The sequence below is a fragment of the Perca flavescens genome, chromosome 21 (genome assembly GCF_004354835.1).
Source record: "Perca flavescens isolate YP-PL-M2 chromosome 21, PFLA_1.0, whole genome shotgun sequence".
NCBI classification, from domain to species: Eukaryota; Metazoa; Chordata; class Actinopteri; order Perciformes; family Percidae; genus Perca; species Perca flavescens.
In genome coordinates this window covers 16,507,901-16,526,692 of record NC_041351.1, presented here as the reverse complement: position 1 = coordinate 16,526,692, position 18,792 = coordinate 16,507,901, and the positions used below count along the sequence as shown (strand labels likewise).

The 18,792-nt window shown below is 41.2% G+C and overlaps 1 protein-coding gene across 3 annotated transcripts in view; it reads right to left on the bottom strand.

The window, feature by feature from the left end:
- ankfn1b (ankyrin repeat and fibronectin type III domain containing 1b) overlaps window positions 1–18,792 on the bottom strand; it is a 146,159-nt gene that overhangs the window by 42,659 nt on the left and 84,708 nt on the right. For all 3 annotated transcript variants that reach the window (XM_028568531.1, XM_028568532.1, XM_028568530.1), the window contains one exon: window positions 11,655–11,695. In XM_028568531.1, the coding sequence (XP_028424332.1) occupies window positions 11,655–11,695 (41 nt within the window). The remainder of the gene's footprint in view (window positions 1–11,654; window positions 11,696–18,792) is intronic.

The following is an 18,792-nucleotide window of genomic DNA, read 5'->3' as shown; positions in this document are numbered from 1 at the left end:
TAAAATAATATATAAATAACAAATAAAAATAAAATAAATACAGCCTTAATGCAGTATAAAGATATTTCTCAAAACACACACATGCATCCCCACTAACCTGGAAAGCGTTTTAAACAGTAACGTTAATACAGCGCGTCGGAGGAAAACAGCGTCTTTTTTTTTTTTTTACACAGCGTCTCCTACAGCGGCCAGCGGGGCGTCAGAGGCAGAGGGACCACAGCGTTCGCTAACGTTAGCTTCTTGTCTCATCTGGGGTCTGATAAACAGTCAGTGTGCCCAACACTATTTTCCAATAAACTGCTCTGTCATATTTCACAGACCCGCGTGAGTGCGGTTTTCATGTTCCAGTTGTTCAGCCTCAGAGGGGAGAGAGAGCGGCTGACTGTTCACCTGAGATCAGTAGAGCAGACTCCTCTTCAGAGCCGTGTATTATTACGACTTTATGACATTTCATAAACAGCTGATTGAGCGGCAGTGCACTGCTGCTGCTACATGCATATAGCGGAAACCCTGCATGTGCACGTGTGGTGCTGATGTTGCGCGATGTTAATCATCACCGGCACAAAATCGGCATATGTCAGACTGACCGGCAGGTCGCCGGTCATGGCCGATGACGTGAAAATCGGCCAATTCCGGTCACCGGCCGGTCAATCGGTGCATCTCTAGTTTCAACTTGTTTCAGTGTAAACAGGTTTTATCCTGTAAACTTAGTTTTTCTGCAGGCTGATGAAGCTAAAGTTTCTGCAGCTTCAGTCTGATCTGTTTTGTGTCTCTGGTTCTTTGTGTTAACCAGTGCTGAAGATGGACCAGTGGTTAAGGACAACCAACCGGGTATGTTGAGATGTGGGTTCGAACTCTGCCTGAGGTAAACCACACAAGAGTGAATGTAATGAATGTTTTACAAACTGTTCACATCTCTGTATATATATATTCAATATATTCAGAGATGTTTGCCACAGTTAAAGGGAAACTTCACTAATTAGCATTAAACTTTGTATCAGTAGAAACCTGGTAGTATTTTTGAATGACCATGCTTCCCTCCCTCATGTCCCCCTGAGAGGGGAGATCTCTTTATTGTGGGTCTGGAAAAAAGCCTCAGATGACGCAAAATGACGATTTTTGCGTCATCTGAGTTTTTTTTTGCCCAGAGGCAAAAGACTACAGCCTGTATTAGGAGCCACTTCCGCATAGCCCAAAGGGGGTTGGACTGTCGGCTTTTTCCGGAGATTGCCGAGGAAAAACGAGTGTCAGCCATCTTGAATCCTCGCTTAGCTTCTCAGCAGGAGCAGAAACTGTTCATCCCGACGGAAATTTTAGAACAACAATTATGTGTACCACCGGGATACATTGGAACACATCGGAGAATATGCAGGACACTTTATTACGGACGCAATACTCGACACACTACGCAAGCTTTGCCTGCACGGAGACCAGCGGTGGTGCTCGATTCCTGTGGCCGGTAAAGTGACCTCATCAGCGGGGAGCGTTGAACGAGTGTGTCGGTGGAAAGCTAATTCTAGTCAGCCATCTGTTCACCGATCCAGCTTGCAAGTGTCTGCTCATTAAACAACATTGTTGTTGTGGAAATATTGCTGTGGACAATCCAGCCTGCTGTCACCGGGTAAGACTACTAGTGGAGGTGGGCTGTGTTACCCCGGACTGCCTGTTGCAGAAATTAGGTGATTTGTATCCAACTAACTGCTAACTGCTGGTGGAGTTTGTGACGGTAAAATGCCGACAATTCTAGCTACATCCCACGCAAATGTACGGCTGTGTTTATACTCAATGTTTATACCACAGCCCAAGAGCTAATGCTAGTAGCTATGTGTTAGCCTTCTTTTATTACATGGCTTGGTTGAATTCTAATGTAGAATGCGGTCTGTTTTTTCTTGATAACAGACCGCTGCTAAGGATAACACACCGTTGCCAAGGATAACACACCGTTGCCATGCATAGCAGAGCGTTGCCATGGACACAGTTCTGTTCACTCTGGAGCTATCAATCAATCCGCTGAAAGAAATGCGGATAATGTATCAGCTGTTGCCAAAAAAAAGCATGTTTTACACCACTTGAGCCACCGTGAAACGTTTTTTCGTGTATATGGTTGAAATGACAATAAAACACACTTGTTGAGTTGATCGTCTCACTGTCTGTCTGTAAAGGGTAGGCGTGGCTTGGGAGTGGCCTCATACAGGAGCAAAGCAAGTGCATTCTGGGATTTGGTGTCTTTCATCCATATGAGCCAAAAACACATTTTCTGGCTTATCTCGGCCTAGAAGGCACCAATTTCAATTTTCTTTTCACGTTTCTACTACATTAGTGACCCAATTTAAAGATATATTCAGCTTTCCAGCGGTGAAATTTCCCTTTAAATGGGCCAGAGTGTGGTCCAGGCTTAATATGACGGGAGGGCACGGGCCCCGTCTTCCCCTCCCTTAGAACCGCCATTGGTAAAAGCCCACCACTGCCTCACTGCAATGTGACTTAGATTATGATCTTGCCAGCATTAGTAACTTTCCCCAATCCTGCAGCACAAGAGTGCTTTTGTCAGCACTGAATGGCTTGTGTGGTGATACGGAGAAAATGTTGACCTACGCTCACATATACGCTCTCACACACACTTTCACACTGTCACCGCGAAGGATCGCTTTCTTGCAAACAACTCACCTAATGTCACTTTCCCTCTCTGTTCTGTTGCCATGGCAGCAATTAACTGTTCAGAGGTATTCATGTGCAGGATAAATTCTGCTAAAGAACTCATTGTTCTTGCTCACAGTACACAAAGCTATCGAAGGTGCACTTTGACCCCCGTGCATAGCCTGAGTAACCCACTGCTATTTGAGCGCAGAGTTAAGACTGCATGGAATTCTAGCAAAACCCACTACAGCTCAACGACATTTCACAGGGATGCATGGTCAAGTCTTTAAAGTGCTTTCTTTGTAAATAACAATAATAATACCAATAACAATATTATTAGAGCATTACATTATTAGAATTTTTTTATTTTTACTATCATTTTAATTCTAAATGACTGAAAATCCTTGTTATTTGGAGCTGTACATTTTCTTCTAAAGAATGCTTTTATTTAATACTATATTTTTTACGTTCCTGTCCTCCTTGATGATACCATATATATGGTATCATCATATATTTAAACATTTGATTAATGGGAAATAATATGACAAGCATGCTCAGCAAAGCTTCCCAGATCATACAGAGGGCTGTGTGTTAGACGTGTTTATAAAGAGATCCCACTGAAAGCAGCAGAACGCTATGCATTACACAATTTATGTGGTCTGTCTGAGGTTGGGCTGCACTAAACCACAGATCTTATTTCAGATTACTAAGGAACAGACACGATAGTAAATCATAAGCAGGACAGACAAATACCTGACCCTGTTTCAGCAATTATGGGCAATGGCTGCCTACCTAAAACAACTATTTTGGAAAGGAGGGAAAACAAAGCGCTGGGATTTCTTTCATCTCTGTCTCCTGCTATGGCTTCTTATTCCTGCCAATGGAACTCTAATACGCCAAAAAGAATGTGGGCACCCACCCATTTAACAGATACATGCAAATGAAATGGATGCACACACACATACACAAACACAGTTTAATTCAGGAACATACCCCTAAATGTGTTTCATTAGGCAAACAAAAAGGCTTTCAGTGGTCCAATCATAAAAGAACGCAGCCAAGCTATGAACATTGCTAATTAAAATCTGCTCAAAGAAAGCCTTGTTTTCCACTCACCATCTCCATCCAAACCCATGTCTGTGTGTACGTCTCTCTACATGGTGGAGGCCGCTTTTATTTCACTTGGACTGAAGTCTCCCCAATAAAACATACTGATATTTCTTCAAGCTAACAAGCTTTTTCCTTCAGTTGTGATACGATTACATTATCTGAATTGCTCAAAGCATAATGTTTAATCGTTGGTAGCAGTGGGGGTCAATAAATGAGAGGCAATATGATAGCAGTCTGTTGCATAATACCTGATGCACTCTGGAGCCTAATGAATTAGGCTTACTTCTTATAAAATTGTCTAAAATAACACATCAAAATTATACAATGCGTGACACAGAGCAAATATGTTGATGAGAAGGATAATTCTTCTAGCACCCACATGGGTCCAAAGGAGAGGGAAAGCATTTAACGGCCAGCTCATTGCCTTGACAAATAAATCCTAACAATAACTGCCTCAGCTTCAAGTGCTAATGATCTAATCATAACGCAACATGCCAAAATGAGGGGACTCTGTTATCACCCTACGCACATATTCTCATATGCTGCCCATCCACCCACTATGGTAAACACAGATATTTCCATCTCGGCGCCTTTCCCTCCATCCCCTCAGTTGCACGTCTCTGAGCCACACTCATCTTCCCTGTTCTTTCCCTTTTATTACGTCGCTCTCTCACTCCTGTTTTCCACCGAATCGGCACATACAGAGTTTGTCAGGGAAACAAAAATGAGGGAGGAATTTGATGCCTTTTTTCACTTTTGGTTGGCTCCCTGTGGTGTTGGGCTTGATACAGTTCCCTCTGTGTCCCACTTTGCGTTTGATGTGTCCCATAAGGCTGACTCAACATACTGAGACATACAGATGATGGATCTGCAGTCAAATTAATCTTGAATTGAGCTGACAAGTGCATGGCAGCCAGAAAACTATCAGAGCATATAGCTGAAGTACTGCACCACTAGCAGGGGAGGAGCGAAGCAAGCCATACCACACCACAGGAAAGTTTTCTTTTTCCAATCGCTTTCAGTTAGGTGGGATGAGATAATGTGATTTGGAGGAAAGTGATCTTGAGTAATTTAATAGCTATCACATAGCAGTGTGTACAATATAGTACCAGCAGACGTATGAGCACACTGCACACCCACAGTATCAGATACTCTACTTCCCAAATCCAAAGTGAGCAGAGGCATTGACTCTAAATTTATTAGAGGGCCACAATCCAGGAAAGACATACAGTAACATAATAATGTTCAAGTGTCTGGGGAGCTGGACTTATCTGACGCGAAAGCCTTATCACTGCTGCTGTTTAAAAAAATCTACACAAACCTCACAACAGTCACATAACATCAAATGGCATTGTAACCCACTCATAATTCTGCACAGAATCTCCTCATAAAACTCCACATAAGACTCCAGCTGGTCTCCTCTAGGACACAGACAAGCTGATAAAACCTTGTGGAGCCTGGATCTAACCCCCTGTATCGGTACCCTCTGTATTGTAGATCTGCTGCCGGCCTGTAAGGGTTCATATAGCTCCTTGCAATTTTGCTAAGCTATGCACTTAAAAAATATGCTATTATTTAAGTGAGTCTTAAATAATAGCATGAGTCTGAATAGCTGACATAAGTCCATGGTTGTGGATCTGTGTGCCAGCCTTAGTTCTGACTAACTGAGATTTTTAGAGGCCTGGCCTGTCAGAGGTGGACACCCCTCTGGAATTATGTTGATGGCCTTCAAACAGCTTTAAAGACACACGCATAGGGCACCCCACTTTCCCCCATCAACCCACAATTTGGCACGGCGTCGAGATTCCAATCAGGGTTGTGCCAGCAGACTGAGGGGATTATTTAGGGAAGCTCGATGAGGCAGTGTGCTGGGTTCTTGCATTTTGTGAGAACCAAATAGAATGTTGAGCAAAATCCTCAAAAGTAAACATTTGTCCAGTTAAAGAGCTGATTTACAGTTAAAGCTTGGGTTTACAATTTAAGTTACTTGGTTAAGGAGAAGAGAAAGTTAGTGTTATATGTGTTTATATGAGCAGGGAAACATACACACACAACACACACACACACACACTTCGCGATCCCATGCTCTCGACCTGGGTTAAATGCGGGTTAGACACTGCTCCGCTTTGGTGAATAGGTGTTTATATTTGGTATGAGAATCCAATCGAAAGTTATTGAAGTTCAAAAGACATTTAAGGGAGTTCTTAACTAGTCTGAAATATTTTTTTTGTGTGTTAGCAGCATGGGAGATTTAGACGTTCCTGGGGTTAACTGAAGGACAATTCTGTGTGGTCGCCTGGTGAGAAAAAACAGCAAATATAAATTCAAAATGTCTATGAGTAAACTTAAGCTGGTGCTGGTGGTTGAAATGCTGAGTTGGCTTGTTTGTACCAAGGGCAGCTTAATCCTGAAATCATATTTGTACAATTGTGAGGCAGCAAACTATGAGAATCCAAAGTGTTGAGAAGTTTTTGGGAAAGCTGATCAGATTTTGATGTGTGGTTTCAAATATGGAGGGAGAGGTTTGGTAAAGGATTCGACTTGTTGTGCAACATACTAGTAATAACTTTCCCCTGAGAACTTTCTCAGCTAATGTGGTTGTTAGGATGGAGTGTTTAAATGTAACGTACGTGTGTGTGTGTGTGTGTGCGCGTGTGTGTGTGCATGTTTTTGCATTTAAAGCCAGAATGGAAAAGGACATGCACTGCTAGTCAGCATAGCAAGTACTCCAAATTAAGCTCACTTTCTTTCTTTGCATTTTTCTCTGTCACACACACGCACACACACACACACACACACACACACACAATCATGGCCAGGATGCCTTACCAAAACAATGGCTGTCTCTGCCCGCTCAGTTCTTTGGCCTGGCAGCCTGCTCTTGGGAAGTTCTCAAACAACCCAACATCACTGCAGCCAAGCCACATCAAAAAAGCACATGCACACACACACACACACACACACACACACACACACACACACACACACACACACACACACACACACACACACACACACACACACACACACACACACACACACGCACACACTTTCATACAGTATATGCACATATACACACAGAGCCTCGCCCACAGCAGTTACCCACAGACACACTAAAGGCACATACACACCAGATCAACTGTGCAAATAGTCACACAGTCAGATCTAGTCTTCCAAGGCTCGCTGAGTTAGCTCCCTCTCCTACCACCATTACCACTATTGTAAATACTCCTCAAAGTATTTACACTTAGATTTCAAAACCCTGGAAAAAAAATTTGGTGAAAAGAAAAAGGGCTGGAAAAATGAAGAATGTGTTTCACGTCGGTCAGAACCCTCAGTCCTTATTATGCTTTTGCTAGAATTTGCCTTGGATTGTCCCTCTGGGGAGTGTGTCTCCTCTCTCTCTGTTTGTCACTTTCTTCTTTCTTCTTCTGCCTATTTCCAACTGGTGCAACGTGATGGAAAAACATTTTATTCATGTTAATGCTCATTGGCCCGTTTTCATCTTTACTTGTGCTTGGTAGATAAGCCGTATAAGATGTAGCTATTTCTTCTGCTTTTCCTCTCTCATCTCCTTTCCTCTGATCTGAGACATGAGGCGCTGTGTTTGATCAGCCCCATTCAGGACTTTGTGCACCGAACACTGAATGAAATACATAAAACCTGTGATGTCGCCATGAATTAAATGCTGCTGGGCTTTGGCTTTGTAACCACGGCAACAAGCAGCTACTGCTGGGAGAGAAAGTCCTGCAACTGTGGGGGAACGTGGTCGCTAAAACAACAGCTGGGTCTGAGACGCAGCGTCTTTAGAGTGAAAAAAAGAGTGTCTGATGGTTATTTCAGCAATAGAGCCGTCTTATATAGATGTATACGTTTTAAAAGAGACAGCTGTGTCACTTCAAAGACAAGCCATTATCCACTAGAAAGTGATTTCCACGACAGCTTTTGAAAACTCGTATATAGATTTTCTTGCATAAATAAAAAAGTTATACCTTCATTGATTGAGTGCATTTTTTTACTTAGGTGGTGGGAAAGTTATTCTTTATCTAATCGTCTCTGTCTCTTCTTTTCCAGAAGAGAATATCTCTAAAGTTGTGGAACTGAGAAATTACATTGAACTAGAACATGGTTTTATTATCTAAACAAAACCAAGTCTGGCACATTGCTGAAGAACAAATATCCACTCTCACACACACACACACACACACACACACACACACACACACACACACACACACACACACACACACACACACACACACACACACACCACACCTACGGTACGTCACCCCATATGAGAACAATTACATGGCCTGCTCCTGTGAATAAATAAGTCTAATCAAGTTCTCTCTTCTCTGACATCCGTACCTAAATCCCTTGCTCCATGAAAAACGCAAAGCATCCCCCAGCCTCCAAGACACCCTTAGTTCCCCATCCTTCTATTATTCCTTCCTTCCTGTACTGTCTGCACCCAGCATAAATAGGAAATAAGTTAAGTGAGTGTAGTATATATATATATATATATATATATATATATATATATATATATATATATATATATATATATATATATTAGGGCTGTCAATCAATTAAAAAAAATTAACTAATTAATTGCACAATTTGCTGTAATTAATTGCGATTAATCACTTTTTTAAATTGAGACTGAAGCTTATAATAATGGATATTTAAATGCTAAATCACTTAACTTTGCAAATATGAAGAAAAAACAAAAAAGGAAAGGTTCTGCTAAGTTCAGAATGTTTAATATCTTTCAGAACAGCAGCAACAATTTGGCTTATTTAGTCCTGCTGAAGGCTGCTGAAACTGCTAGAAACTGTCTGACTTGAGAGCAGATTTTTGTCACCGTTCCCGGCTGCTGTTGCCTGCTCTCGTCTACTTTACAGGCGAGGCGCAGTTCATCTCCAACGAGCCGAGAGTTCAGTCGGCGGCAGGGCAGTCGCTACTCACCCGGAAATGGCGAGCGGAATGAGGTGACTAGTCTCTCAAAATCTGACAAAAATCTTCTAAACTGACCTTTGTTGAGCTGAAATGAAGACAGATTCAGCAACTGCACGGCCTATTTCTCGCTTAAAATGTTTTCAGAAACATGTTTCAGTGAACTATTTTCTATTTTCCATATATATATATATATATATATATATATATATATATATATATATATATATACAGAGAACAAGATTTCATGAGCACAAAGCACTTAACAATTATAGAGGTAAAGTGACTAAAACGCAGTAAGAGCATGAGTGCATATAAAAAAGGGCAAACAGAGAGGGAGAGAGAGAGAGGAGCAACAAAGTCAAAATCCAATCATAAAGCACTTCTTAGTACAACTATGAAGCCCAAGGTCTTTAATTTAGGTGTTAAAATCAAAAACGAAAACTGTGACTAAACAAATTCATCAAAAACAGCAAAAAAAGAGAGGTAAAAAGGCAATTTGAAGCTCTATAAAATCTCGAATGTCTTAAAAATGCAATGAAACGTGTGAAAATGTGTTCGCCCTGCTTTGTGTAGGAATCCACTTGACGGGGATAAAGATATCAAAATAGGTGTAATGTGAGTCCTTTTAGTACACCTGGTAATAAGCCTGGCAGAGGGAGTCTGAACCACTTGTAAATGATCCAGTGATTACCTGCTAAGGCACGTAAACAGAGAATTGCAGTGGTCCAAGTGGGACAAAATAAAGGCATGAATGGTCATCTCCATCTGGAGGAACAATGAGCCAGAGTTTAGCAATATTCCATCTGTAGGTAAGAAGAGGAACAGCTGGAATCATTGACATGCTGCTCAGGAATAAGAGAATGTTGGATTTTCTGTCAGGACAGAAATAAGCAAATATTTGATCTGCATTGAGATGCAGAAAAAGACTAACCATATCTGTACAATCCTATATGATTAAATTAATCATTTTGCTGACATTTGATTAGACTGAATGTTACTGACATAGTCCTAATCATCCTACCAATGGAAAGCTGAGCAGAAGGCAGAATAGGTGCCAGAACAGAGAAGAAGATGGTGGATGGAGAGATAATACAGATAGGATATTGAAGAACAAACTAATAGTCTCTCTCCCTTTCTCTCTCTCTCTCACACACACACACACACACACACACACACACACACACACACACACACACACACACACACACGTATGTAGGTTAATGGTTATCTTGAGATGAAAAACATGAACATAGATGTGTATGAATACTGTTTTCCTATTTACCCCACTGTGCCTGTTCATTTATGCTCATACATGTGTTTTAGCTTGCATTAATAAATGTGTGGCAGAGTAAACTGAACCCTCTTCTCCTTCCCTCTTTTTCTGGGGATGACTCCTGTTACTTGACATCCCGTGATGGTTATACTGTATAGCCCGTCTCCTGGCAACAGATGTCTGCCATTCTAGCACACTGAGCGCTTACTGTGCCAGCACACCTGGCACATCAGACACATCGGATATTACAAAGTATACATTACTTCTATGATGCTCGATGGTGTTTTAAGCCCCCAACGTCGACTTCAAGGCAGCGCTGCGACCGTTGACTTCAAGGGACCTAACCCTAACCTAGCCCTTTTTATGTGTGCCTTTGCCATGGTAACGTATCAACTTCCGACAATAAATCGACAAGTTGCAGAGCTAAGGTTTTACCGTCACTGGGCTTTACAATAACTGACGGACAAACCAAGGGGGTAAGCGAGCATCTGGAAAGCGTACCTCCTATGGGGAGACTCTTAGGCTAACAAGCCATCACCTACCGTTAGCATTCCATTGACCGCCATTCATTTTGGCGTCACTTTGACAGCTGATAACGCTACATCTGAAGTGTTTAAAGACTTTATGTGGAGAGTGGGCAAAGTGGCCTTGACCAACTGCCACTTTGCTCGTTTGAAAGCCATGATGTCTCTCTCTCATGGGTGGGCCAAATTCTCTGGGCGGGCAAAGCAGTGAAAGGGGAGGTAACCTTACTCCTTATGACCTCATCAGGGGCAGATTCCAGATCGGCCCATCTGAGCTTTCATTTTCTCAAAGGCAGAGCAGGATACCCAGGGCTTGGTTTACACCTATCGCCATTTCTAGCCACTGGGGGACCATAGGCAGGCTGGGGGAACTCATATTAATGTTAAAAAACCTCATAAAGTGACATTTTCATGCCATGGGATCTTTAAACAATATCAAGAGTACCTGACTGAATGTACTCAATTAAAAAACTAACAGAGGTCACACTCATTGAAGCTTCATTTCAATCCGATGGTCAAAGAATGACAGCTAGCAGAAAATTAATTATATAGTCATGGGTAAATTGGCTTATTGGTCCAAAGTGAGCCATCCTGAAATGTCTTGGACTGGAATTAAGAGAGAAAAAAATGTATAAACACCTCCATTGTCATTTCAAGTATCCATTCACACAGACAAACTCTTTAGGTGCACAGACCATGCCTGTTGCACTGCTGACAGGAAGAAACAGACAGGAGAGATGTGTTGTAAAGAAAAGTATGGGTGTCCATTGCTTTGGTTGCTGAGCAACTATCTATCTCTGTCGATCTCCAATACCTACAGACCTAATCCTCAGTTATTTTACTGATATGAGTAAGATACAGGCTTAGTGGTTAACAGCGTTGTCTCACAGCAAAAAGCTCTTAGGTGTGAATCACAAATCCACAGAAGATGCCATTCTCAAGATATCACATGGCAACGTCACGTTTAGTTGTTGCCACGTTAGCAAGAGATCACGGTGGCAACAACCATTGGTGGGAGAACATAACGTTTCTGGGAGCCATTGATTTCCAATGAAAATGTCCACGTCTCTGGTCTCTTTTGCTATTTTCTTGAAATCAAATAAAGACAAAAGAGAGGAATGTACACAGGCAGGTAAAGGGATGCAACTTACTTCTTGCGCTGATTCTCCTTTCGGTCAGCAGAGCCCAGACTCTGTAAATCAGAGAAGAATAACACATTACAATCACCATCTAAGACAGAAATAGTATGGTTCTCCCTCCTTAAGTACTCTCTTGTAGAGAGCATGCTGCAAAACTATAGTCAGAGGGCACAGTATAAATGTATATATGTACTCTATATAATACCAACAATTTCACTTGTATTTCGTTACATTCATGTATTCATGTGACCTACAGTAATGTATTTCTCAACTCTCCCACTAATCTGGACATCTACCTTTAAAGTAACACCAATCAAATGAGCAATGCCACCCTGGGAGAGCCAATTACATGGGTAATGATCTTGTAATGTGAACGTGAGAGAAGGCAAGAAGAGTGAGTGAGAGACAGGTTTAAAAGCCATTTCCCTGATGATGATGATGATGAAAATCAGAAACTCCAGGTGCAAAAAAGTACGTCCTGCCAGCTCTGCTCAACAAGGGGCCGTTTGAATACATCCCTCTGGCAGAGCCAACTTATTAGGCACACATGCACAGAACACACACACTGACACAAAAACAAACCTACAGTATACACAACGGTGCAGACACACACATAGTATCCCCCTGCCGTCCGTATCTCCTGGGGGTGTTTAGCCCTTAGCAGTGACACAGCTGAGACAGACAGTAATGCACACGGGAGAAACACTCTCAACACATAACACATAACCGGCCTAAGGCTGAAGACATTTGCAGAGTGAAATTCTGTTGCTGTTTTGCATTTTTATATAAGGTGGGAGAGGGAGGCAGCCATGCTCCACCACCAAAATAAAACAGAAGTATATGCAATACGAAATACGATGATGGTTTCAAGGCTCAAATCCAGAGACCTTCCTAAGAATACATTCACTGACTCCAAAACCCTTCATTTCCTTTATGAAAGACGGTCCCAGAGTGCCTTGGGCCAGGGACAGAGCACACTGTAGACAGGTTGCCAAATCATCCAAAGGGCTGGAAGTTGGAGAGATGTGTTGGTTAATAAATATACTGATAGCCAATCACATCACTGGTCTTTTAACAGTTATTTAGTACAATGCTGATAGAAATCAATAACAAAAAGGTAAAGGTAAAGGAAATCAAATAATCCTATCAATCCGACAACCTTTAAGTCATAATTCGACTGTAATTTACGTTGTAAAAAGTCACATCATATTTTAAGAAGTGAAACAGCAGTGTTTGCTTCGTAAAGCATTTTAAGAAAAAACATGAACCGCTTTTTAAATTTTTTTAAAAAGAGGCTGTGACACACAGGTTAATGAGCGGTAATCCAATGTATCCTGCATGGACAGACCGAGTTATAACCGACCAGTCTGATAGATTTAATAAATGTGTTTTTTTATTTTTTTATTTTATTTAGTAGCAGCCTGGTGTGGTTTGCACATGTACATAAAATAATAAGATTGGCAGCAGATTAACATTACCAAAATATCACACAGATGGGCAAAGTGAACTTCAAGGTCAGGAAAATACCAAACGTCGGAGCGCTGCTTTTGTTGGTTGTTGCGTCGCCACGAAAATAGAGCCCAATGTCTCCAATTTTATCAGTGGAGCCATTAATGGACATCTACTGGTGTTCAGAGATTAAGTGGTACAGCACGGAGAGTGTATCCTTAAAAAAAAGAAGTGAGAAAAAGCCATTTCCTCCCTTTGAATCTAAAACTAAACATCAGAGAAAACTGCTGTTCTGAGCGTGAGTGTGTGCGCAATGGGCTTTTATGTGAGCAGTGCAATGACATTTTGAACAGCAAGTGACTCCTCTACCCTGGCGTTTTGAGTGTTTGTGTATGTGTGTGTGCTTTTATGTGTGCAGTGCAGTGACATTTTGACCATCGTTGACTTTTCTGTGCGTTTAAGTCTGCATATGAGTTTCATCCTCCTGGTGGGGACAGGATAGGCCATATGGAGTGACTGACCTTTCACCTGCCAGCTCCCCCACAGTGCCCTCAGGTAGTGCCAATCTGTCATGGGGATGAGAGCAGGTGGGTGTCCTTTATGTGAAAGATAGGTCTGTGGGGGGTTGAAGGAGCACTATTTTAGAGCCACCATTCAGGCTGAAATAATGACTGCATCAAAGCATGAATAAGCACACGATTAACAGCGTGGTTCTGGAAATTCATGGGAATTATTTACGTATTCACTATGACAAGTGTTTCTTTTTTAAATTGTGCCATAACAGAGCATTACTGCATCCTGGAGGCTGGTTAGGATTTATTTTGAAGAACCTCAAAATTTACAACCCACAGAAACATTTTTGACCTAACAAACAAATATAAAAGCATTCCCTTTTGTTACAGTGTGTCATTCACATTATCTTCTGCCAAACAGAAATGAGAAGTTATGGAAGCAAGCTTCAATTAAAATTCTGTAAATGGCATTGAATGAGTTTATGGCCGTTTGTACACCAGCGTCTCACAAACTTAGTTCAAGGCGTTCCTGCAACTTGCCATCTGCATCCTTTCACCTCTGTCCACATGTATTCACGGAAAGCATCACTAAAAATCTAGCAAAAATCAAACCAAGATTAACAGCTCATGTGCAATCTCAGCTCATACAAACCCGCTCTCTCTCCATGCATCTTTTACTAGGTATGTTTCCATAGACAATGGTAACAGGAGACATTACACCTGACAACTAGAGCTATTCTTAATACCTTAGTCAATTATCCTAATGATAGTGGGGAACATATGGGAGACAATTAGCTGGCTTTACGCATCAAGTGTAGGACATATTTGTATATTATGTGCAAATTTATTTTTTAAATCAGGAAACAATGACCATATGGAAGGGATTATATGAATCTAACAATAATAAATACATAATAATCAATTAGTCAGTCCTAAAATAATTCACCAGATTCCAGTTTTATCCACACGCTTAAGTTGAAATTTTTCTTAGTGTGTGTATAGACACAGGTGTGTGAATGCATACCTTTACAGCAGGTACCCAAAAAACCTTGGCATTCCCTCACAGCTGTGAAATTACAGGCACAATATATACTGCATTCAAGCCAAATGCCCCTAAAAGCATAATTTGTTTAACATGTCTTCCTTCAAATACTGTCTAACGAGCAAACAGAAATACATAAGAAGTAATCCACACATAAAAACACCATCATATTTGTCAGAATACCTTCACTTTGTGTCCATTAATTCCAGCGCACACAAATACCTGTCGAGTCCAACCCAGTGAACCCAGTCGGAGAACGTTACTCCACTCTCCCTGTCTTCTTTTTCTCTTGTTTTAAAAAAACCCCCAAGCCCTCACTTCGGTGTTCCAGTGGTGGCTCTAATTGCAGTTCACCTGTCCAACTTCAACTCTTTCGCTCCGTTTTCCCTCCCTTCCTATCAAACTCTCTCTCTATTTTCCTCTCTTGCCGTTGGTCACACGAAGGTTTGTGAAGCTTGCTCTGATGGCGGCTGCTACCGCCACTGACTTGTTGTACTTTAATTGTGGTTGCTAGGCGATAAGCTTCTCCAATTCTGCACACAGTGAGAAGGGGAGGACAGGAGAGGAGGGAGGAGTGGGGGCTAAGTGAGAGAATAGGGAGGGGGGGGGAGGAAATGCTCATTATAGAAACAGTAGCCTGAAGAGAATGATCAGCGGGAAGAAAGGGGGAAGGTTTACAGGAGGGGAAGAAGTTGTACAGATGAGAGACATGGATGGATGGAGAAGAGGAGACTTCACATAGCAGGTGCACTTCCTTGTTTTTGCTCTGGGACCTTGTGCAGCCTGGAGCACTTAAGCTGGAGCAACAGCACACTTTGAGGATTTGCTATAATACTTAAATGGACAAGCATTCAGAGAATTTTTGCACACACATTTACCCAAAGCCATGTCACTTGTTTCTGCTTGTGCATCAAATACCTTTTGTTTGGGTTGGTCTTAGCTTTCCACTCATTAAAAGCAGGAACATTGTCAGCCTTGTTTTCCAAATATGTTTGAAAGGACATTCCGATCTAGAGTCAGCAGTAAATAAACAATTAGCTAATTATGAGATTGAGCCCAAAACTCCTGGTGCTAATTATTGTCTTTGATGAACACAGGTGTCTAAAGCAGACAGCTCAAATTAGCTTTTGTGTGTGTGCTACGTTGTAGTTACTAAAATATTTACTTTGAATGGAATCCCATGCCATTGTCGCAGTTGTCAGAATGATAAAAGCTTTAGATTAGACATTTATATAAAGTGAGCAAAAATTTAATTTTGGCACGTGTGATTTCTTTGATTATGCGAGAATAGCAGCTACAGGGGTTGACACTGAAAATAGATATTTGAACAATATTCCACTTTTACATAGCTTAAATATATAGTGATGCTTCTCTCTGACCCTAAAAGAGTTCATACTGTACTTTAGTGGTCATACTGACCACTAAGGTGAGTTCAGTCTCTTCATATAATATAGATATAAGCAACGCACACCGACAGCTGTGTTGCACACGCTGGCTCCATATGCATTCCTCTTTTTAATTGAGATGACGTTTCGACCCTCATGTCTTCTTCAAAATCAACCGTGTCAATGATGTTAATAATCAGACAAAATTTATATTACACAGAAACATAATTGCCTTTTGCGACGGCTGTTCACAACCTGACAGCTATTACTGTTAACACTGTGAACTGGAACTGTTTGACACATAAAGCTGACTCACATGGGACCTACGGTATTGACCTGGGACATCCTCGAGACGAGCCCTTGTATGGGCATGAGAATCTGATACGGCACTGCAACCCATAAATTGGAATAATCTACTGTGTGTCGTTGCTGTAACAGATTCAGTATTTTCTTCTTTTAATATAAATGATCTGTAAATATTCTATTCTAGGTCATTCAAACTGAAAGAGGGTCTTACATGGTAGCCTCTGGTACAGTACTACAGTAAAGCACACATTCATTATATGTATTTTGGTCCAATATGACTAAAGTTTAAATTATTGTGTGCTGAAAAAAAGAAAAAATCAACTTTAAATCATTTTGTCTTCTGTTCAGTTCATGAGATCAGCAGCCGAAAATGTTGACGATGATCAGTGCATGATTATGACCAGTAAGCAAATCCTGCTTCCTCGTACAGTAACAGCCCACACGCTCAGACTTTTAGATCTGGTGGACGTCAATTTAAATTAATTTAGTCATGAAATCTACGTTGTGCTTAGTGGCTGGCAACCTTTAGTGTGACTGTGGGTAACTGCTGTGGGCGTGTATATGTGCACATACTGTATGAAAGACAACATATGTGTGTGTGTGTGTGTGTGTGTGTGTGTGTGTGTGTGTGTGTGTGTGTGTGTGTGTGTGTGTGTGTGTGCGCGCGCACGCGCGTGCGTGCGTGTATGTGTGTGTGTATGTATGGTGTTGGCATGGTTTATAATGACTCACGGTGTGTTTTCAGTGTCTGGCTGTGGGCACACACAAATCTCTGCCACCTCATTGTCCAGTGTGCGAGTTCTGTGCAGCCTGAGCACATTGAGAACATTACTCATAGCTGGTGGAAATGTCAAACATGGTGCCATTGCTCTGAAAGGATATTCAGGAAATACTGTCATACTTTCTTTTTTTAATCATCCCATTCCTACTTATGTCCATCCATCCCTCTATTCACCCACGCTTTCCACAAGTACAAAATCCACCTGCCAATTTCTCTGGCTGAGACTAGAGGAGATGCGGGCACCCAGCATGCACCACTGGAGGGCCGCAGCAGGTTGTCCCAACACCTGTCAGTCAGGAGAAGCTTCTAATTATAACTCGCATACAAGTATGCACACATCCCAATACATCCAAATGCACACCCACACACACCCACACTAATTCTCATACATGCACACATCAACACACATATTTAGAAACTTCCTTGAAGGGCTCTCAGTAGGTTCCTGGTGGCCTTTCAGTGTATCCTCCCTACAAATGCTCCTGGGAGGAGAGTGTGACAGCTGGCTTCAAGATACACACAATGCGCTGCAAAGCCTCCTAACAACAACAATGTAATAATGCTACCGCTAACAATAATAATTGCAACTTATTAAAGTGCAATTATATATATGATCATTAAACTGTTAGACTTTAACTGCCTGCGTTCACAATGAATATTATACAGTATCTGGAATAGAAAAATGTTCCACTGACTTGCTAGACAAATATGTTGCTGTTGGAGGAGCTAAGGAAAAAAACATGCAAATTTGTCTCCAAGTATAAGTAAAAGGATATTTATTAATATAAAACACAGACGTAGTACTTATCATTTTTGGCAGTGCCGCTTAGACAAAACATTACAACAGTTCTGAGATACAACTCTTCCAACACTGTGTCCAACTAGCAACAACTGACCACTAAATGTGCCAAACTGTGAGTTTTATGACATTTACAGCTACCTGCTGTCCTTTTTGCATTAACAGGCTCAGTGCATTTTCACTGCTTAAACAACTGCCAGATTTGTTTGGACTGAGGGCAACATGCTGCGTGCTGTGGTAACAAAGCACAACCCAATTATAAACAACAGCTCAGAGCAGTCAACTGGGGGCCTCCTACGCAACTGGGTTGGAGAGAGAGAAAGAAGGAAGGTTAAAAGGTGAAAGAGATCAAGAAATATAAAGAAAAGAAAATCATTTAAATAAAAAAAAAATGTAATCAAATTGGAGAAAGAAGGAAAATAATTTAAAAGTATGTACAGTAGTATCTCTGGGTTAATTATACTCAGACTTTAAAATATATAGTCAGAGTTGGGAAAAATCAAATCACCACAAAGTGAGTTTTTATAAGCCAAAGGGTTTTTGGCCGTTTTTAACAGAATACAAACAGTAATATGCTCTGTAAATAAAGAACAAAAATGAATGCAAGGCTGATGTAGAGTTTACATAGGATGTGAACATTGTGTTTTTCTTTCTTTCTTTCTTTCTTTCTTTCTTTCTTTCTTGCCTGTGCAAAGCCATTTTCCACTGTGGCGTTAGACAGAATTAATAGGGCTCTTAAAAACTCAGACACTTCTGAGGCAAAGAAAAAAGTGGGAAAGAAAACAGATGACAAAGGAGAGCTGACAAACAGATACATGACATCAATAGGAAAACAAATGGACAGAGAGACTGGGAGACTAACAGGAAGACAGTACA